This window comes from Talpa occidentalis, unplaced genomic scaffold, assembly GCF_014898055.3.
Source record: "Talpa occidentalis isolate TD23 unplaced genomic scaffold, MPIMG_talOcc4v2.1 talOcc4.3, whole genome shotgun sequence".
In the NCBI taxonomy this organism is placed as follows: Eukaryota; Metazoa; Chordata; class Mammalia; order Eulipotyphla; family Talpidae; genus Talpa; species Talpa occidentalis.
Genome location: NW_023603184.1, coordinates 6,907,376 through 6,929,856, shown reverse-complemented (window position 1 = coordinate 6,929,856; position 22,481 = coordinate 6,907,376). Strand labels below are relative to the sequence as shown.

The following is a 22,481-nucleotide window of genomic DNA, read 5'->3' as shown; positions in this document are numbered from 1 at the left end:
CTTCTTCCTGGACGCACCAGGGCCTGCATCTCACCCACGTCCAGCTGCCCTGCCAGAACGAGCGACTCCCAGGTACCCAATAAACAGACCTACTTCCAATTCAGAGAGCTTTGGCATCGGGCACCTGGGCTCTGGGCTTGCAGGTTGTGGTGAGGAGGGATGGAGAGGGCAGGGGACCCTAAATTCTCCCAGAACCAAGGCCAGTGGCTGCGGGTCCAGGGACTGAGGTCTGGGACTTGAGCATTAACTCAGGGTGGGAGGGGCTGCTCGGGAGGCCTGATCCTCATGGGGGTGGACGGAGCCAGGCCGGAGCCCAGTGCTCAGGGTGTGGAGCTGCTTGGGCAGCGGCTGGGGGCTGGACTGGACGTTTTATCTTCCATCTGTGCAGCTGGAGACTTGTTTCTCCCCAGCATCCCCCTGGGGACATAACTGTCCTTTACGTGTTTATGGGGAGGTAGAACTGGGGTGTGGAGGGACAGGGTATGCTTTGAGGAGGAGATGGTGTGCCTCTCAGATTCTCGGGGACCCTCAGCAGCCTCTGCTGGCCCCCACCCCAGTGTTTGCAGTGCACCTGGGAGGCATTTAAAAGCTGAGCGGGGTGGGACACTGCCCCCAGACCCTGCAAGCATTGTCGCAGCAAGATCTGCTTGCCGTGTTCCTCCCCTCACAGCCGTTTGGGGGATGGGAATCAGGGGCCCCCCAGCCCCTCTCAGGGCTGTGGGCGTGTGCTGTGCAGTGCTGCAGATGAGCGGGATGAGCACTGTGTTGTGTTTCTGCCTCCAGCTGGGAGCTCAGGCAGAGACCGAGGCCAAGGATCCAGCATGGAAGCCCATCCAGGGGGACATAGGGAGTCTGCCTGGGTCTCGGAGGGCAAGAGGATAGAACGAGACAGTATGTGTGTATGCAACACCCCATATTCCTCACCTTCACCCCCTGACCTGCCCCTGACTCTCCCACATAAATCCTGGGCCAGGGAGGGCTGAGTTTGTCCTCGTAGGGCGCCTGGGGACCATGAGCTAGCAAAGCCCTGGGCTAGCACAGAAGGAAAGGAAGCCCAGGAAGGCCTGTGCCACTGGCTCGGGGCTGGACTGGCCAGGCCAGAGGAGGGCCGGGAGGCAAGAAACAGCCACCTTGGCAAGACAGGTTGGACTCGGCCAAACATACCTCTCTCCAAGTGCCCTGGCCCTGTTGGGACTCATTACTTCTTGCCGCTTTGCATCTCCCTGAGGACTCAAATGCCCTAGTTGGGGAACTGGCTGACGGGCATCTAGATGGGGGCAGAGGAGCTGGCAGGAGAAGATGGGACAGGATGTCTGGGAGAGCCGAGTGCGGGCACTTCGGCCTGCAGATCCACAGGCTGCGTTTGCATGCTCTAATCTAGGCCTCAGCAACCCCAAAAGAGTCGAGGCAGGCTCTCTCCTCATGTCCAATTTACCAGTGAGGAAACCGAGGCGCAGAGAGCTCCTGAGTTGCTTAACTCGAGAAAGATCGGGTACTGGGATGAATGCCTGGTCTCGGCACAAAGAACTCCACCTCCACGCCAACCAATCTCCAAGTCCTCCAGGCTGCAGGGCTTCCTTTCCGAGGAAACCTAACTCCTGAGGGCTCAGGACCCCTGGCCTTCCCCTGCCTGGGTCCTGTAAAGGTGGTGAAAGCAGCAGAGGAAAAAGCCCCAAACCACCCTTCCCTAAAGCCCAGCCACATCGGGAACACTCAGGTCAGACAGAAATGGCCCCCACATTCCAGTGTAAGCGGCACACAAGCTGGAGGGGACCTGAGGGCATTTAAAGCAATGGCTCCCTTCGCCAGAGGAGGTGCCCGGGGCTGGGCCAGCGCAGGCCGTTCTGGCGGGAACTTACCTGGGCATAGTTCTCAGCTCGGGTGAGGAGGGGCAGCTCATAGGCGGTAGAGAAGTGGGTTCGAACCTGCTGCATCTGCCCGAAACGCTCCCTCTTCCTCCACTTGGCCCTCCGGTTCTGGAACCAGACCTAGAGAACAGAGCCTCGGTCACAGGGTCCAGCCCAAGCTGGAGGCCTCGTCTCCGGTGGATGCAAGTCATGCCTTGACCCCTGGCCTGTTGCAGAGCAGAGTCAGGGCCATGGGCCGCAGATCAGTGTCTGCCTCAGTCTTTATCCTCAAAAGCTCACCGCTTAGAGTCCCTGATGCTGAGAGTCTAGGACTTACACCCAACTCATGGGGGTGACCTTGGGCCAGTCACTGCATCTTTCTAACCCTTAGAAGCTAGAGCAGGCCTCTCTCTCTCTCTCTCTGTGTCTGTGTCTCTCTCCATGTCACCAGTCCTCCCTGGCAACCATCTAACCAACCCAACGCAGTGCGGCCTGGCCTCCCATGGGCCACAGACTCTTGCGGAGAACCTGATGGAAACTGAACACTCCTCTGGAAATTTATTCTCCCAGCTGATCCATCACACACCCTTTTACCACCATTTTCCAAAAGGCTGTGTCTCCCTGGGGCCTGTCACCCCGACTCAGAATTCCAACCTTCTGTAGCCCTCTGTTGGCACAGTCCCCCAGTTCAGAGCCCCTGTGGGTAACAGGTTGAGCTGCGCAACAGAGGCATGAGAGACCAGGCTGGTCGGAGAAAGGAGAGACTAGGCCTGAATTTATAAAGAGCAGGTACATGCAGGAGACTGAAGAGGCCTCATGTTCACTTGGGGGAAGAGGTGGGAAGAAAGAATCATGGAAACTGACTGTGGAGGGCCTGCTGCCCAGCGGTACCTCGCCTGAGGGGTTGGGCGGTGGTGTCTGAGCCTGGGGTGTGAGCCGCATGGTGGTGGGGAGGGCTGTGGGGTCCTTTTCCTCTGGCAGGAGCATTTCCACAGGCTGAGCATGCTCCTGAGCCTTGTGGGCAGGAGCTGGCCTTGGCCTGCTGCCCGTGCCCATGTCTTGAGGCTGGGGGAGGAAGGTGGGACTGGGCCACGGGAGGGTGTGAGAGGAGGAGAGTTGGCATCTGCTTCTGGGCCAGGAGAGGTTTCAGGCTAAGGCAAAGGCCGACACTGACCCTCCTTCGAGAGCCGTCTCTGTCACCTTGCTGCGTGTCTGCTGCTGGCTCAGGGGCAAACCGGCACCCCAAACAACACACAGCCAGCAGCCTTGAGGATGGGAGCACGGAGCAGGGACAAGGGCCTTGGCTGCAGAGACCAAGAGCCTTGTTAGGCTCTGAGCAGGCTGAGGTCTTGAGAAACCTGCTTTCCTCAGGCACATGACAGTCCATGTCCACTGTGATTAGAGCTGCAGCAGTTCCAGAAACACCTCTGGACTGGCAGCACCCAAGTTGGTCTAGGCAGGTGGGTTCCCCACAAGGGGCACTGGGGCTGCCCGTCCTGTTTAGGTTTCTAGTGTGGCCAGGGAGCAGGGTGCCAGTGGGACTCCTGGCATTGCCAATGGTCTTAGTTTCTACTTCTCAAAAATGGGACCAGTGTCTGACCCCGCTCCTCTCAGGGTGGAGCCTCCTCAGGCAGCAAGGGAGCGGGAAACCCTGGCACAGAGCTTCCAGGCTCCCACACTTGTTTATTTATAGCTCTGGCCTTGCACGGTGTCTCTTGCTAGAGGAATGAGATTAAAAAAAAACTGGGTGTGTGTGTCTCAGGCCACACCCTCTTTCCCTCCCTAGTCCCAGGTGTACAGGCACGTGTGTGCACGTGCACACACGCCACACACAGCAGCCCCCCGTTTCTTTCAGAATCACCCATCTCTCCCTCCGGGCTCCAGGGACTCCAGGGGTTCAGGCCCAGGCCCCCAACTGGGAGCCAAGGGCAGATCAGGTCTCCTCTCTGTGCTGCTGAAACGGAATCCCCTTTATCAGTGGCCTGGAGTGGGGGGCTGGGGGCAGGAAGAGAGGATGCATAAGAGGAGCTTGTTTTCATTTCATGTTTAATTTCCTGCAGGCTTAGCTCCGTCTTCCCGCTGCTTCCTCAGCCTCCCAGGGTTTTCTGTGGGGGACGCTGGGGGTGGGGGGAGAAGCCTACTAGAGGCATCAAGATATATGACTTCTTTCTTTCTTTGAGGGTGGGGAGTAGGTGAGTTGCCTCCACTCCCTGAGTGGGGGTTCCCTTGAGTCCCTGGGGGCTCTGGGTCCGTGTGGTGGGGACCTGGGGGGTGGCAGCCGGTGGAGGTGCCAAGCAGGCTCTGACGGGTGAGGGAGTGGGAGGGATGGAAAGTGTGGCCAGTGATCCTAGAATCGAGGCAAGGGGCCAGTGGAGGGAGAGATGGAATGTGAGGGGCTGGGGCTGGGTGTGGGGGAGGCAGGGGCAGGGAGAGAGGAGTCCAGGTTATCAAGGGAAGGTGGATGAGCTGGCGGGGGAGAGGCTGCAGAGATAGCACCGTCTTTGGAAAGGGAGCGGACCAGGGTCAGCTGAGTGATTTATTTGGGGGTTAGAGAATACAGATTGTGGGAGGCAGCTGTGGGGGAGCAGAGCTGCCCTCTTCTCCCTCCTCCTCTGCCAGCTCCTTCCTCCCTGGGTCTGACACTGTGCGTGGCCAGAGCCTTCTGCCAGGATCGCAGGCTAAAGCTCATTTAACCTCATTGGTGTTCAGTCTCCTCAGGCAGAAGCTGGGTGTTCCTCATGGGCCCCCCTCTGCTCACATCCTTGGCTCCTGAGACTTAGTCCTTCCATCTCTAATCTCTGAGAGCCGCCTCCAAATCTCCTTGCCTCGGGGCTCTCGACCCCAGGCCTATCTCCATCCACCAGACTGTGCTAGAATGGAGAGTACGGTCCTGGCCTTCCATTCTGCATGGTTCCCCCAGGACCACCCCGTTCCCGGGCCCACCCCAGCTTGGGCCCACTCAGCGCAGGCCTCTCCCCAAGGAACCAACCGTCTTGGCGGAGGCCTCACTAACCGCAGCCCATCTGGGGCCAGGGCGGGGTGGCCCAGGGTGGGGAGGCCTCTGTCTTATTGTCTTCAGACACCAGCTGCGGAGATTGGAATCCCAGACAGCACAGAGAGGCCCCTGCAGCCCCCTGGAGTGGGGCCAAACCCCGAGTTTCTTCCCAGGAAAGGTCCTCCTTAGGGGGCCCTCATCACCCCTCCTGGTCCCCACCACCGCTGTACGCCAGGCACCTGGCTTCCCACCAGCTGAGTATGGCCCTGAACAGCACAGCACAGCACAGCAGAGGCCCGAGGCAGGTTCCAGCCCCACTGCCTCTACCCCTCCGCCCCCAGGGCACTGCCAGGCTCAGGGCTCAACTCTGAGGTCTGACGCACAAGAAGATCCCACCCAGCCTGCTGCTTTATACAAAGAAAAGTCTCAGAACAATCTGGCATGTGTCCTGGTACAGCAAACTAAAGTAAAAGAAGTTGGAGGCCCAGATTCTAGTCTCAGTGCTGCCACCGAGTCACTGTTCACTCAGATGGCCCCGTCCTACCTCCAGGCCTCTTCCTTCTCCTTATCAAATGAGAGGACCGGGGGAAATTATCCGGCACTGACGCTTTACAATTCTATGATGTCTTGTCAATGCAAGAAATCAGGGTTTCTGCCTTGGCTGCCAGGAAACTCATGGTTGAAGTTTGTGCTCAGTGGCAGTGAGAGTCGTCCTGACTACCTGCAGTTGCAGGACAGCTTCTTATTTACTGATGACTTGATCTTTCTTCATATTTGCCATTTTGGATGAAGAAGTTTCTGGACTGTATTACAAATGTCTCTGCCTTATTAAACAGAATCTGGCTCAGATAAGCCTCTTACTGACACCTGAGAACTGCTTTGCTGAAGATTCTTCAGAGAGTGAATGCAACATCGAGTGCCTTGGAGGCCTGTTGAGTAACGCAGGGGTCTCTCCTGGCCTGGGAAGGGTTCCCTTGAGTACTCTAACCTTATGTCTTCCCCCTTCAGCCAAAGAGAGCTCCCTGGGTGAGCCGGAGTTGCCGCCCGACTCTGACACCGTGAGTGAGCTAGACCATGTGAACGGAGGGTGTTTTTCAAATTTAAAATAAAAAAGAAAATTTTTTTTCTTATTGTCAAGCTGTTGATCTCCCTAGCCCACTAGAGGAGGAAACCCCTCCTATATGCCAACACCATAGTTGCAACTTCTAACACGCTTTGGCCTAGAAAAGCAGATTGAGTATGAGTACTGTGTGTTAAGCTGAAGCTTGAGATTCAGGGCAGGAATTCTGTTATCTGTGTTTTAGGTACTCAGGTATCTTTGATTCCTTTCTGGGTTTTTTTAATTGTAACATCATGTAAGAAGGGACATGCCCCCTCTATAAAAGAAGGGTCAATAATCCAAGAATATTTATTTTTTGTCTTTGATGCTCTGAGTTTGGTCTTCTCTAGAAGGTAGGAATACAAGGATGGATAGTCAGACAGTTCCTGCCCTCAAGGAACTCACAGTCTAGTGGGATGAAATAAACCAAAAATGTAAGCCAGTCACAAGTTCTATGAAGAAGATAAAATGAGAAAAATGTGCTAGCAGGTCACCTTGTTTGGTTGTGTTGTGTTGTGTTGTGTTGATTTGGGTTGGCTTATTATGTTGGTTATGTTGAGTTGTGCTGTATTGGTTCTGCTGAACTGTGATCAATTGAGGCGAGTTGTGTTGGTTTGGGTTCTGTTGTGTTGGGTTGGGTCATGGTAGACTGCTTTGAGCTGTATTGGATTCTGTTGTGTTGGGTTGTGTAGGTTTCTGCGAGGTTGTGTGTTTTGGCGGTTGGGTGATGGTTATGGGGCTGCTGCTTCAGCTATGGTCGTCAGGAAGACTTCTTTTTTTTTTTTATAGAGGCATGTTTTATTTTATTTATTTATTTGTTTGTTTGTTTGTTTGTTTGTTTGTTTTGTTTACACATGCACTGGGTACAGTCAGAAGCGTGGGAGGGTGAGAGAATTCACCAGAGCCAGAGCGGAGAGCAGAGCAGGCAGAAGGACCGAAGTACACTGCTGAGGGGAGCAGCGGGTGGCAGGAGAGGTCTGCGCGCCATGTGGGATCCTCCTCCGGTGGCCGGGGAGCAGCCGGGGATCGAACCGGCGCCGCAGAGTCCGCGGGCAGCTTCGCAACCCAGCGCTCAACCGACTTCTCAGAGGAGGTACATTGAGTTGGGACCTTAAAGATGGAGGAAGAGGCAGCCATCTTGGACAGAAAAAAACTAGATTGTTTTCTGTTTTTACCCATTCAACTGCTGTGGATATCTTAACTTTATCTAAGAGAAACACCTTTTAGAACAGAAACCAGTCACCTTTCTAGTTCATAAAAGGACCCAGAAATGGGGCCTCCCTGGTGGCACAAGGGGTTAAGATGCAACCTATGAAGCTATCTGCAGCCACTGCAGCATGAGTTTGACCCCTGGCTGGTCAGGGAGCATCCTACATGGCGCAGCAGACTTCTCCTGACTCGCCCACTGCTCCCCTCAGCAGTGTCTTTGGTCCATCTGCCTGTTCTGCTCCCCGCTCTGTCTCTGGCAGATCCTCTCACCCTCCGCATCTCTGACCTGTACCCCAGTTCTTGTATGCATAAATAAATAAATCTTTAAAAAAAAAAAGGACCCAGAAATACAACTGGCAGGTCTTTCTACTAGAGACCCTCTTCCTTTCACCCTCCCCCAAGCAGATTTGCCCTGGTTCAAGTGGACGTGTGAGGGCTGGGCTTCAGGACCCTCTCAGACCTTCACTGGAAAACAGATGTGAAGAAAGCGCTTGTGTGCTCGAGCACAGCTGGGTGCTCCCAGTTCGGGCCATGAGCTCAAGGCCAGGCCCTGCCCTCTCAGCCCGTCTCAGGCAGCCCTCACTGACCTGCACACGGGCCTCGGTGAGGTCCGTCCTCATGGCCAGCTGCTCCCGCGCATACACATCGGGGTAGTGGGTCTTCTGGAAGACCTTCTCCAGCTCCTCCAGCTGGTAACTAGTGAAGGTGGTGCGGTTCCGTCGCTTCTTGCCCTTGTTGCTCTCGGAGTCGGCCTTCTCCAGTGGGCTGGGGAGGTCAGCGCTGGCCCGGTCCTGGGGCGCCTTCACCCCGGCCTCCTTCACACTGAGGTAGCTGCTATCCATTCCCACGGTGTCAGAGTCGGGCGGCAACTCCGGCTCACCCAGGGAGCTCTCTTTGGCTGAAGGGGGAAGACATAAGGTTAGAGACCAGTGACTGAATCAAGCAAGAGAGGAGAGGGGACAGGGGGAGCGCCCCCTGCATCTCCCCTGCGTCTCCCCTCTCAGAAGTGCACTGGATGTAAGGTCAGAGAGGCGGATTCTAATCCTGGTTTGCCGAGAATGTGCTGTATGATCTTGGGCAAATCCCTTTCCCACTCTGAGCCTCTTTGTCATCACCTCCGAATAGGCCCCTCTTAGCACCAATGTTTTCTTTTTTAAAACGTGTGTTATTTTACATTGTAGTAGCACTGGTTTAAATACAGCTTCAGGGCCTCCCTGGTGGCGCAAGGGGTTAAGCACCGCACTATGAAGCATTCCACAGCCTCTGCAGCACGAGTTCGATCCCTGGCCTACCAGGGAGAAACCCACATGGTGCAGCAGACCTCTCCTGTCTCGCCCACTGCTCCCCTCGGCAGTGTGTTTCAGTCAGTCTGCCTGTTCAGTTCCCCACTCAGTCTCTGGTGGATCCTTTCACCCCCCACATCTCTGGCCTGTACCCCAGCTCTTGTATGCATAAATAAATAAATCTTTTTTAAAAATAAATAAATAAATAAATACAGGTTCACACCTCTTCAGGTGTATGTCACCAGGCCACACCCACCACCAAAGCATCCATAATCCCCCACCATAGTCTAAGGGATCCCTCCTGCCTCCCTCCCCACCCCCAGGTCCCTTCGGTAGCCTCCATTCTGCAGTTGGATTTCTAGGGTTTGTTCTGGTTTGGTTTTGTTGGTTCCTTTGTTTTAGTTTCTCCATATGAGTGAAATCATTGGTATTTGTCTTTCTCCTTCTGACTTATTTTACTTCGCATCAACTCCTCCAGATCCATCCATGTTGTTGCAAATGGCAGGATTTCATCTCTTTTTACAGCTGTGTAGTATTCCACTGTGTATATGCACCACCTCTTCTCAATTCACCCATCTGTCGTTGGGCACTTGGGTGGCCCCGGGCCTCGGCTACTGTGCACCGTGCTGTGAGGGGCGTAAGAGCACAAGCGACCTCCCTGCGAGTGTTCTTCGAATACACGCCTCGAAGTAGAATTGCTGGATCGTGTGGTAGAATTTCAACACCAATGTTATGTTATTCTAGGTCCAATCTGACCCCTATGACCTTTATCCCCGCCCACTGACCCAGGACTCCTCCCTCTAGCAGAGCCCCTGGTGCCAGAACTTCTTTGAGTATTGAAGACTCTGGCCAAGTGCCTCAGACTCCCAGAGTGGAAGGGGAAACTCATCCAGCAGCTGTGTCGGGCCAAATGTGCCTGGGGCGATGAGGAGAGGCCGGCACCAAGGCAGGAAAGACTGCCCCTCCTTTCCTGGTCTGGTCCAGTTTGGGGTTCAGCAGAAGCTGGGAGACTGCCCCAAGAATCCAATGTGAGGGGTCACGTACCTGGGCCTCAGCTATTGTTCCAACAGTATCTTGTCCCCTCAGGGCAAGGAGGGCTGTGTATACTATGGAAGTGGGGAGCACCTGAACCCCAAGATGCTATCATGTGTAGATGCACACAAGCTTGTCACCCCTGGCAGAATGGGGCTCCGCTGGCTGATTCCTAGGTGCTCAGAGCTGGGACTGGCCAGTCAACCTATCTAGGTGAAGGTCGAGGAGGCGGAGGCCAGGGAGGTGAGTGCGGCCTAGAGTAGCTGTCCAAGTCAGGGCTCAGCTCCAGTGCAGGCCGACACCCTCGCCCTAGGGCAGAGGTTGGAGCTGGCTGTGGAGCTGATGCCAGGATGGGGAACCCACAGGCATGGCTCTCCAGCTGTGTGCCTTGGACAGCTCGCTTCACCTTGTTGGGCCTCAGTTTCCCCCTCTCTGTAACCTGTAGGTCCTCTGAGGATAGCGACAGGAATTAAAGGGGCAACAAGGAGAGCACTCAACACCGCAGGGCCGTGTACACTTCTGCCCACATGATTAGTCCTGGTCCATGGGCATCGGGGGCCCGGGACCCGGGAGAGGTCCTCTGGGCGGGCGGGCTGACCTGGGGCCTAAGAGTAGGAGCAAGCCTGGTGCTGTGGGGAGGGTGCTGGCCTGGAGTCTGGAGGGAGGTGTGAGTCCCACCCTGAGCCTCAGCTCCTTGTCTGTGACTTGGGGGAAAGAAGCCGCGTCATCAGGTGACATGGCAGATGAACATGTGCGCGGGGCATGTGACAGAAACTTCCATGTGCCCAAGAGCTGACCACTGCACACGTGTGCGGTGCAGGTGAGCGCCAACCACTCCAACCCTTGGCTTCCTCTTCTCAGGACCTATGAGGTCTCCGACTCCATCCAGGTGCGTCAGGTTTGCTGCCATCCCTGGGGTGGCTGTGGGGATGCTGAAAGGGACATTTTGCCTCTGTTGTTCCCACCTCCCTCTCCCAGGCACTGAGGACAGGATGGAGGTGGCAGAAGTGGGCCTGGAGCAGCTTCGGGAGGTCACTCCTGGGGCTACAGGCAGTGCCAACGCCATGGGGTGGTGGGCTTGCCAGGCACACGCAGGCCGCCACCACCGCCTCAGTGACAGCTTTTGCAAGCTGCAGCTGGCAGCTGGGCCAAGAGCTTTCAGCAAAGATATTTATCTTCCTGGCAGACAAATAAGTTTTATGTTTTGGTTTTTTTTTTTTTTTTAAGAGAAGAAATCCCACCCAGCCTCACCAAAAATAAATATCTCTGTTATGCAACTTCCCGGAGATCAGACTGGGGGAGGGGGCAACGCCTGCCTCTTCAGCCCCAACCCTGCCCCCCAGGCACCATCCCATGACCCCACGGACACTGATATCCTCTGGCACCCGGCCCGGCACCAGGGTCGCCCTGCGCGGCAGCAGGGGCCGGGCTGCACGGGGCAGCGCCGCGTCACAGAAACGAGATGGCCAGCACCAGTCCAGTAACTGCAGGGAAACAGGCTGGAGAGGTGCCCGTCAGTGCCCAGGTGGGGGTCTCTGGTATCCCTGGTCTTGAGCCTTTCCTCAGGGAGAGAGCAGGGGCAGGAGGAATCGGGGGGTGTGGGGAGGGGGTGGGTCTCATCGTCCCGCGCTGTGCTCATCCTGGGGGCAGAAGCAGGGCCCGTGGGGATGAGGAAACAAGGGTGCCACTGCCGAGAGATGCCCCACAGTGCTGAGCTGGTTCCAGGCTTCGCCTGTGGGGCGGTGGCAGGATGTCTGGTCTTCATGGGGAGAAGCAAGAATCCAGTTTACCCCATTTCCTGCCCACCCACTGAGACCAAGTGAGTTGTGGGGGACAGCCCGAGGCTTGGGAGGTCAGTACTGGCCCATCTCCACCGAGATCTGTCTGTGACCTCAGGTGGCTCAGTTCTGGTCTCACTTGCAAAGGACAGAGGCCTGCCATTTGGGGCCAGAGCACCGGGGGGCGTGGCCTCCACCTGGGGGCGGCTCCCTCCCACCATAGTCCACTGGGATCTTCCCCATAGTATCTGGAGCAGGGAGACGAGGGGAGGAGATGGGGACCTCTCTGGGTTCCAGCTAACTGGAAATGCTTAGAGCTGGAGGAAATTCTGAAAACTGATGCTTCTGGCTCCTCAAGGAAGAGAGGAAAAAGCCTTCTGTGGCTGCTCCTGAGGCTCACGAGCCTGTGTGGGGGTGTTGGAGTGGGGATGGGCTCTGGTGCTGCACCCCAGGGTCTCCTGCTAGGTGGTCCTGAAGGGCTGGGTAGAGATTCAGCATGGTTGGAGTCTAGGGAGCTGGCTGGATCCAGGTGCCCTGCAGTGCCCTTCTCAACAAGAAAGCAAAGTATGTTTCCCACCATTCTGCTGTTACTCTTGCCCAAAGGATACTGCAGACCTCCTTGGTCCCCGCCGGCCCCACCTCCAGCTAGCTGCCTGGAATGTCCCTTCTTTCCAGCTCACCTCCAATATCCAGTCGAGTGCCAGCTCCTCCAGGAAACCCTCCCAGACTTCAACAACCATACCAACTCCTCCATCCTTTGCTCAGCACCCCCCGCCAATTACTGCCTGTGTTTTTGACTGATATAAAATAAGACCCTGAATGTTCATCTCCTCCTGTGGAATGTCAATTCCTTAAGGGTTGGGACTTCGCAGTCCAGGGTTTAGCACAGGACAAGGTTGGTGGTAGACAGCCAGCAAGAGGTTGCTAAAGAATAAATGATTTCTAAGAAATCAATATTACTGAGCTCTCACTCTGCTGAGCGACCTTTGTAGGCCTACCGTGTGCCATACCCCACAGAGTACCTGCGGAAAATGTTTGTTGAATGAATGAATGAACCACTCATTGTGCTGGACAGTAAGGAGTGAGTTGGATGGGATGCATGAGAGAGAGAGGCAGCAATAACAAAAGCTGCCTTTAATGGTTGACGGCTGGGACAGGAGGCATAGATGAGACGAGACAGAAGTTGAAAGACGTCCTGTGCAGGGAGCAGGAGGGAAACTGAGGGTCAGAGAAGCAGAAGGTGAAGCAAAAATAGGGGGGCTCTGGAATCTAAATGTCCATGATATGCCAGGAATCATCTCTGCACCCACCAAGCTGTCATTCTGGTAGAGGAGAGGCTACTGGGGCTCCCAGCTTGCCCGGCTGCTGGACCAGCCTTCTCAGGACCAGTGGCACCCAGTGCTGGCGTCAGGCTGAGCAGCAAGAAGCCCGGTGGCCCACAGAGCCGCCTGCGGTCTGAGCTCCTCTCCTTGGGGGGGAGAAGGAGCCGGGAGCTCTGTTCCAGGCTGTGGGGTCCAAGACAAAGTCCCGATAGGCAGGGGAAGTCTTGATCTGGAAATAACCCCCAGAGTGCTCAGAGGAACCAAGTAATGTGCAAACAAAGAGCGTCGAGAGGAACCTGTGCCCCCCATCTATGGCCTGGTGGCCGTGATGCTGTCACAGCCCGCACCAAGCCAAGCCGGCACTGCCCACCACGCCTGACGGTGGGACGCATGCGGCTGCGGGTGGTGTTCCTAATGCGGAGCCACAGAAGGCCCCGGCCCCTCAGCCTGAGACCTCCAGGAGAGGGACGGAGCCCCCGGAGCCGCCTTGTCCTCTGCCAACTGCCCTGGCTTTTTGCATGTCAAGAAACACAAGAAAATCCTTCTTCCTTCTCTTCACTTCTCCCTGTTTGTCCTGGCTCAAACCAGTGATGTTCCTCTAAATCGAAACTCCTTTTGTTTAATCTTACTTTTCATTATTTTGACAGGTCCCCATGGGCGACTGTGGTTTTCTTCTTAATGATTGTGATTTAAAGAGACTTTAAAAAAAAAAAATAGCAGTGATCTTCAGAGAAGGCCCTTGTGAGGCCTGGGGGAGAGGTGCTGCAGCCGTGGGGTGTCTCCTCTTGTGCGCAGGATGCCCCTCAGGCCAGTGGCCGTCTGCAGGGGCGGGTGTGCAGCACATGTGGGGCCTGCGGCCAGGTCTGCGCAGCGTGCGGGCCGCGGTCAAGCGCAGGCTCACAGGGGGCTGTGCGTGCCCGCGGGGTGCACTGTGTGCATGGGCGCGGGGAGTGGAGGGGAACATCAGCCTGTGACATGCAGGGTGGGGGTGAGGGTGAGAGGGGCGCGCGCGTGCGCGTGTGTGTGTGTGTGTGTGTGTGTGTGCACAGTCCTTGCATATGGAGTGTATGTCAAAGGGGTCTGAGTAATTTTATCCCCCATGGTTTTGATTACATCTATTTTTCCTCCCAACATCTGCTTCGTGGGGGACATGCCGCTTGCTCTGTTCTCGGGTGAGCTGGCCTCACACACCCTGTGGCAGAGAGCACAGCAGCCGATGTAATCTCCTTAAACAAAACAGGCCAGCGTGAGGCCCTTTCATGCTATTTAAAGGGCACTGACGAAGCCCACTGCTGTCCAAACAGTCGGGAGGGTTGGGGGGGCGGGAGGTGAAAGGTTAGCCATTGATCACGTCCAGTCCCGGCCCACCTCGGCTGCCACCGGCTCTGTCCAGAGCCCAGCTCCCCGGTCCCTAGTTAGCGTCAGACCCAGTAAGTGACTCCAAAGGGGCAGCAGGGCGGGGGACATTTCGGCAAGCCTGTGTGGGGTGGAGGCAGGCGCGTGCCTGCCCTCAAGGCTCTGCCCTCCTATGGACAGACAGGCCAACCGATGGGTCCACCGACCCACCTCGGTGTGGGGTGGGGTGGGTGAGGCGCAGGAGCTCCGAAGGGGGGGGCGCTCACTCCTCCCCACGTGCGCAACCACAGCTCCTAAAGACACTGCTCCAGGGGAGGCCAAGAAGCTGTCTTCTGAGTTCTGGGGGCGGAACGCCATGGGGCATCCCAGATGGGGCAGCAAAAGGGCATCGGGGAAGACACCAATGTGCTCCGAACGCAGCGTGAAGTTTAGTTAACAGTAATGGCAATAAATAAATGAAAGATGGGCAAACTATCTGAACAGACACTTCACCAAAGAAGATATGCATGTGGTGAATCAGCGTGAGAACAGGCTTGGGCGTCACCCAGGAAGGAAACCGAATGTGAAAGCTCATCGAGACGTGGTCGCACTCTCCTTGTTGCAAGGGAGACACAGATCGGGGCCCCCTGGGGGACTGTGGAAAGGCGGGGGTGGGGGGCCTGGAGCACCCGCTGAGTTGACTCAAGGCAGCCCTGCGGCCTGGCAAAGGAGGTCAGCCTCAAAGTGCACAGAATGTTCCAGCCCTCTTATGACCTAACACTTGGGAGAGGCCACAGCAAGCGAAGGAGCCCCCAGATCAAGGGCTGCAGGGGTGGGGGGGGTGGATTGTCCTGACCAAGTGCGGTGGGGTCCAGGCAGGAACATGGTTGGGCTCAGAGCACTCTGCACCTCCCCACAGCAACTTCGCCAGCGTGTTATTTTAAGATGAAAATATGGACAAAATACGAAATGGTATTTACACACACATATTAAAGAAAAACTAGGGCCTCCCCGGTGGCGCAGCGGTTGAACGCTGGGTTGCAAAGTTGCCCGCAGCCTCTGCGGCGCCGGTTCGATCCCCGGCTGCTCCCCGGCCACCGGAGGAGGGTCCCACATGGCGCGCAGGCCTCTCCTGCCGCCCGCTGCTCCCCTCAGCAGTGTACTTCAGTCCTTCTGCCTGCTCTGCTCCCCGCTCTGGCTCTGGTGAATTCTCTCACCCTCCCGCGCTTCTGACTGTACCCAGTGCTTGTATAAACAAAACAATCGAACAAACAAACAAATAAATAAATAAAAACATGCCTCTATAAAAAAAAAAAAAAAGACAAACTAGCTAGGTAAAAAGGTAGTGTGCCTTCACCTGGAAATCCCATTTCTAGGAAATGAGCCTATAGAAATAATTATGGATGGACACAAAGAATTAACTAGAGAGAAAGTTCATCCTGGCATTATTATTATATAGAAAAGCTGAAAAATTGAAATATCCAGCAAATAGGAAGTAGGTTAAATAAAGGATGATGTTTCCATAAATAGAAGACCCTTGCTCTCCTTTATCCTGTAGTCCGTTTCTTTCTTGGCACAGAACACATATTATTATTTGTTGAATGTCTTCCCTTTGTTTATTGTCTCTCTGTCTCTTCCAGAAAATCGGGAGTATATCTGGATTCATTTGCTTTGTTTACACCTCTGTCCAGTGCCTAGGATCCTGGCTGGCTTGGAGGAGGTCTTCCATAACATTTCAGGAACAAATGAAATTGGTGTTACAGAAAAATACCATTTGGATACTTGGAAAGATGTTCTCATTGTATTTGAGAAAAGGATGTGTGTGTAGAGGGGTGGACTATCCTTAGAAAATACTAGAAATATCCAAAGGGGGGAATTGGGGATATGGAATAATTTTGATTTTTTTTTTTTTTTTTTTAGTTTTTCTAGTTTGAATATTTTTTCTATTTGTGCTTCCATGAATGGCAATTGCTTTTCTCATTTTAAAACACTGGGAAACAGCGATTAATATCCTGAATGATGGGGGTCCGGGGGGAGCCTCAGTAAAGGCCTCTTATGACTGTCGTCCTCACAAACAGGACCGCGAGGACTCAGGTGCCACCGGTACTGAAGAGCCCACATTCAAGTTCAGACCTTCTCAAGGTTTTCTCTGGCCCCAGGCTCACATTCCTCAAATACGGCCAGAGAGAGCGTCTAAAACACATACACCCAAGCCTGCTGTCACCCTCTCTAATTTCTGTGGCTCCTAGAGCCCTATTTAGGACTGCCAGGTAAAATACAGAGTGCACAGTTACGTTAGAATTTCAGGGATTACAAGGAATAATTTTTTGGTGTAGTATACCCTAAATATTGCATGGAAAATAACTTACACCAGAAATTACAGTCACGCATCGCTTTACCACAGATTGAGTGTGTTCTGAGAAATGCGTCTTTTGGCGATTTAATTATTATGCCAACATCAAAGTGTTCGCACACACCCTGGAGGATGCAGCGGCACGCTGGGCTGTCTATAGAGACCCGCGTCACACACACCGCCCTCGCCGACTGAGGTGTCACTATTTGGCACAGGACTGCAGTGTTTTTTCTCTAAAATTCAAATTTAAGTGAGCGCCCTGGTTTTGCATTGCCTTTTGCTAAATCTGCCAGCCCTACAAAGCAGGCTAAGGGTGACATCATTCTAGATCCCCCAGGCAGGACCGGCCCCGCCCTGTGGACTTAAATACTCTACCCCACCCACCACCCCAACCTGACCCCTCAGCAGCTTCTTCACCCCAGAGATGCACACTGTTGTGTGTCCAGTCTGTCCTTCTGCCCCTCATACATCTGGCTAAGCACTACTATCACCGTGCAACTTTGTGGGTTTTTCCTCACTACGCTTTGCTATCTATGTTCTACATGGGAATTAAAAAAAAATCAATCAAACATTCATACAAATGCACAAACATGGCAGAACATTTTTTTTGGGGGGGGGTTAAAAGTTCCCTTTGAACCTAACATTCTCCTGTACATCTTTCTATGCTGTTCTGTAGTCTTCTACCACATCATTTTAATGGCTGCATAATAGTCCACCTTGTGAACAAACTTCATTTTATTTCATCAATCCTCTACTCAGCAGACAGCTTTCTGATTGAAATCAGAGCAGGCCTATGAAGGACATTCTTGCAATTCCATCCTTCAGTGCGTGAGTGGTGATTATCTTAGAAAACGCTCCAAGAACTAGAAAGACTGATTTAAGGTTCAGATGAACACAGTCGAGTTGTCTTCTAGAAACAGGCCGATTTCCGCAGAGGTCAGCAGTGGGCCTGACGCTGCAGGGCTAACCAGTCATTCCAATGTTTTCGAAAGCTGTGCCAGTGTGGTGGAGGAAAACCAATCTTGTTTGAATTTATGTCTCTTACTGCTAATGGCCTTAATCCTTTCATCTGTTGTATTTCTTCTTTTGTGGATTGCTTCTACTGGGCTTCCAAGGTTCAGTGCTAAAGTGTACTTTCTCCCTGGCTGACCCCAGGCTGGGCTGGCCTCTCAAATGTGGAATCCCTGCTTTAAAGCTCTGGTGTGTGGGCCTGCTCCCGAGTAGGCTGTGTGCACTTGAGAGGAGGCCTCCCTGGGGTGCCACTGGGCATCAAGCAGGCCCAAAGAATCATCCTTCTGCCCTTGGTAGCTGGGGCAGCTCTGTACACCCTGCTGAGGGAAAGGCACCTGGGTGCTAGGGCTGGCACCCCGGCATGCACTGCTGTGGGGGGTAGCTGCAGCAGGGGCAGGGAGAGTGGGCCCTGCAGGATGATGGGGCTCAAGGAAACCAGTCAGCCATAAGGCGGGGAATGAAGGACCACAGGTGACCCAGATGATGCTGTGGCCCTGGAACAACCTTTTGGCTTCCCTGCTTCCTCGATTCACAAGTATTGCCTGAATCCCTGCACAGAGAACGGGCTGTCTGGAGGCGCACAGGCTCTCAGGAGCCAAGACTGAGGTGGGTCACGAGGCTCTGCAACGCGCTGCTCACCCACAGGGAGAGTTCAGGCCCTTGCATCAAGGTTCTAGGGCCCCACTCCCAGCTGGTCTGGATCAAGACTGCAGTTGCTCATACTGGCCACCAGGAGGCACTGTAGTTCCAATTAAGGTCCTGAGGGCCAAGCGTGGCCCCAGGGCTGGTGCCTGCAAGAGAGTTTTACCAGTGCGGTTGAAGACCCAGGTCCTACTTGGAAGGATTTGCCAAACATGCTGGTATTCAGCCCTACTATGTGTCTGCTACTGTCCTGGCACTAGAAGGGACGGAGATGGATGAGCTGGGCCTCCGCCCTCCCCACAGAGCTTTCTGTGTTCACATTCTCGGGTCATTTCAGTTCCTTCTATACATTCTCGCATGGGACCTTATGAGCGTCCTCATTTTCCAGAGTAAACTGAGGCTTACAGAGGAGGGTCTCATGGATGTGCCCTGCAATGGCGTAGCAGACCTGACCCGAGCTCTTTCAAGCCCTCTCATTGCCTCCCTTTTTTTGTGGAAACCCCAGGGAATCCCTGGTCCTCCAGCTACTTGCCAACAAGTGGTGCAGATGCCTCCGGCTGCCCCTGGTGTCTAGCCCATTTGGCTCTCCTTGGAGCTGGCAGGTGAGTTGCCAGTCCCCCCGGGGCTCTTCCCGAGGGAGGCATCAGCAAAGGGCGGCTGCTCCCTTCCTTGCTCCATCTTCAAACTGAAGGTCTCTTGGTCCGTCCAGTTGGGGGCGGGGGGTGGGATGGTGACTTTCTTCTGGTCCAAGGGATGCAGGGGGCTTCCCAGAGCCCGGGAAGAAAAAATATTAGCACTGAGTGCTCCCTAGAGCCCAGACCAGTGCCTGTGCCTTAAGAGGACGTGTATCACTCTTTACAGCACTGTGTAAAATACCCCCACTGTAGAGCTCCAGGAGCTCAGACCAGAGGGTCTTGTCTCAGAATATACAACTGCTGAGAGGAAGCACTGAGGTTTGAATCCCAAGTCTGGGGCATTTTCTCTGGACCCTCCCAGGATGGATACACTGGGGGACCAGGACAGGGTAGCCAGGAGATGGGGTGAAAAAAGATGGGGAAGGATTGGGAGGGCAGGAGAAGGGTTTCACTTGATGCCTTGAAATTTAGTGCTGTTCACTGAACATCTGGGACTTCACATGTGGGCCAATAGCTGTTTTCTTGGGACCTTATTTTCAGGGTCTTCTCCATCCCCCAGCTTACACCCGACTAATTCTTCCTGGTTCCCCTCCCTCCACTGTGTCTTGGTTTGAATTCATTCTCCACTAAATGCTGAAGTATTTAGAGGTAAAGAGGCATCTGTCTGCAATTTACTCTTAAACAGTTCAGAAAGAAATGCTTTGTATAAGTGCATATGCATATAAATCAGTACATAGACCCGTAGAGAGAGGGCGAGCTCACTGCAAGACAGCTTGAGAATGCTGACACTAATAGGGTACAGTGCTAACATTGGGGGTGTGGCATAAAGGGGACCTGGGGATTCTTTGTGATCTGCTTGTAAATTTTCTCAAAGCCTGAAGTGATGTCAATATTTCAAGTTTTTAAAAAGAAGGATGTGTGTGGATGGGAAGCAGCTACTTTACCCAGGTGTCCCTGTTCTGAAGCTAGCTTGCGTCACCACTTGAACAGGGCCTGGACTAGAGTTTGGTAGCAACCTTCCCACCTCCTCCCTCACCAGCACCATCCATAGCCCCTACAGATGGGCTTCTATGCTGTAACAAAATCTCAAGCCTAAGGCCAACTCTGGGGACAAACCTGATTTCCTTGGCCCATTAGGAGCCCTGAATTCCACAGAAGTGACTGCTAACTTAACTGGAGCACAGGGTTCTCTGATAGTCCTTCTAAGGCCTATAGGAGGTAATATTTTATTAGCTGAGGTCTAGCTACAGTTGGCATTTAAAAGAAAAAAAATCTTATTGTCTTATTGTTTATCATACTTTCTACAAGTAGTCTAAATGAGTGAGATTGCCTTGTATCCATAAAGAGCCCGCTAGCAATAACTGAAATATGGGATCAATCCTAATATCCGTTGGGGCATGAATGGATAAGCAAACTGATGTTTGTACACAATGGAATATTACTTGGTCTTGAAAAAGGAAGGGATTCTGACACATGCTGTAACATGGATGAACCTTGAGGACACTATGTTAAGTGAAAGTAGCCAGTCACAAGAAGAAGACAAATACTGTAGGAAACCACTTATATGAGGTACCTAGACTAGTAAAACTCATGGAAAGTAGAATGGTGGTTGTCAGGGCTGAGGGAGGGGGGCTTGGGGAGTTAGTGTTTATGTTCATGTTTATTTCATAAGATGAAAAGAGTTTTAGAGATGATGTCTACACATTTTTTTTCAGTTCACCTTATCTGCAGGGGATGTGTTCTAAGACCCCCCAGTGGATGTCTGAAATTCGATAAAACCAAATCCTATATATACTGTGTTTTTGCTATACAAAATACATATGACAGTTTAATTTATAAATTAGGCAACATAAGAGATTAATAAGAAGAGCTAATGCTAAAGCAGAACAATAATAACAATATATGCCATAAAAGTTATATGAATGTGGTGACTGTCAGCATATCTTTTTTAAAGTTCATTGATTTTCCCCACCACCAGCCCTTGTGTGATTATGAATGCACAGAATACCACTAAACTCAAAAATGGTTAAGAGAGCACATTTTGGGTTTAAAAATTATGAAAGCAAAAGAGAAAACCCTCTATCTGGTGTTCCTTAGGCTTTCGTTCTGTTTTCAGCCCTCAAGGCGCACTTGTTCCCATCTAGTTCCCCTCCATCCCCAGTTGAACACCCCCCCCACCCACACATACACATACCTCGCAGAACACGGAGGCGCTGAGGACTCGCTGCCTGCCTGGCTGCTCCAAGCTTCAGCCCTGCAGCCTGTCAGCCCACTGCCCCTGCCTCCACCAAAGCATGTGGCCTTGGGAGTGTCCCTAAACTACTTCTCCCCAATTCCTTCGAGCCTCCACTTGTCTGTATTGGGGAGAAAGCTTGCATCCCCCACAGAGACAACGTGTTGTACTTTGAGACCCGAGGCAGGCAAGATGGAGAAGCAGAGATGAGATGAAGCGAATGAGAAGCCTTCGTGTAAGACAGTCTCAGGTTTCACTCCCGACTCTGCCATTCCCACGGTTCATTCATTCATTCATTCATTCATTCGGCAACCTTCCTGGAGCACCAGTTAGGCGTTAGGCAAGGTCCCAGGTGATGGAAAAACGAAACCCATTCAAGCACGGCCCCTCCTTCCAAGACCTGCCTTCAGAGGGAGACAGCATTAAGGTGCAGGGAGGGGCACCGAGGCCAAGTGGGAGTATTTTCCAGGACAACTCCCCATCTCTTTATAGGAGGGGCTCCGAGGCAGGGAGAGTTGGTGGGACCTGTTGAAGCTGTGTTTAGCTAACACATAAGAAGATGAGGAAATGTCAGTTTATGGGGCAGGGAGGGTCTGAGGAGATTATTAAGGAGCCAATCTGGGGCTTGGTCTCCGAGGTGTGTCCTCAGCAAGGCCACTCCGCCTCTGTGTGCCTCAGTTTCCTGTTCATAGGGTGCGTGCTGGGATGAGGCCGGGATGTGCATCCATGGACTGGGCCCCACTCAAGCCTCACAGCCATTGTGGGGTGTGCATGTTATTGGCCTTGCTCGACAGCTGCCTCAGTTATCCTCCATGATGTTGCTATACCTCAGCTCTGTTATTATTTGGGGGTCCCCAGCAGCTACAAGAGGAAACCAAGGCCGCTCAATCTGCAGATGTCTCCCTCACCTGCCCTTTCTCTCCAGATGCCCATCCCCCACCTCGGCTTTCCTCAGTTCCTGCTGCCCTGAGTGACACCTTCCTGGCAGGGCCTGCATCACACACACAACACAGACTGTAAGTGAGGCACGTGTTTGAAACCATGGTAAAAATCAGCTGTGAATTTATCACTTTACATATAGGCTTAACTTTTAGATTGAAAGGAGGACACGCCCACCGATACATTTTAGCCTGTTAGGTTGCAACTTGATGCCAGTGTGGCGCCCAAAACCAGGCAACAGAGCCCAAGTCTGTGGCCAGCTGCTGGCAACACCTCATTCCCGCAGATGCTCGTGGCAACAGCTGGACACACCAGCATTTAACTCATCAAGAAGAATTTTCTAGGTAGGAGCATTCAGTGCCCTCCATCCATCAAACCAGCTGGAGCGGGGGGGCATTTCAGAAATGGACCGACACGTTGCTGGTATAGCAGTGAGCATAACTGCCTTCTAGAAGGCACCACCACCACAGCTGTTGTCATCCACACACTAACCTCAGTGACTCAAGGGCATGGGGAGCCCTTTCTGCCTAGTGAATCCAGGTCACCTTCCTAGGCCTACATTCTCTCTGAGGACCCCCTGCCACACTTCCCCAGGAGCCCTACAATGAAATCACTGTCACAAAGCTCCACCATGGCAGGGGGATGGCAGCCCCAGCATGAGACAGCGCCCTCGCCCAGCCCAGGGGAGTGTCCCCCGGCTCTGTTACTGAGGTCCCTCAGCCAATAGACACCTGCTCAGCTGAATTAATCTTGTGAAGGAAGCAAACG

General features: G+C 53.5%; 1 protein-coding gene across 1 annotated transcript in view; it reads right to left on the bottom strand.

Moving 5' to 3' along the window:
• ALX4 (ALX homeobox 4) overlaps positions 1–22,481 on the bottom strand; it is a 43,762-nt gene that overhangs the window by 5,376 nt on the left and 15,905 nt on the right. Inside the window, exons 2-3 of the mRNA XM_037522419.2 lie at positions 7,738–8,048; positions 1,860–1,988 (exon numbers count right to left, since the gene is read on the bottom strand). Of these exons, the coding sequence (XP_037378316.1) occupies positions 1,860–1,988; positions 7,738–8,048 (440 nt within the window). The remainder of the gene's footprint in view (positions 1–1,859; positions 1,989–7,737; positions 8,049–22,481) is intronic.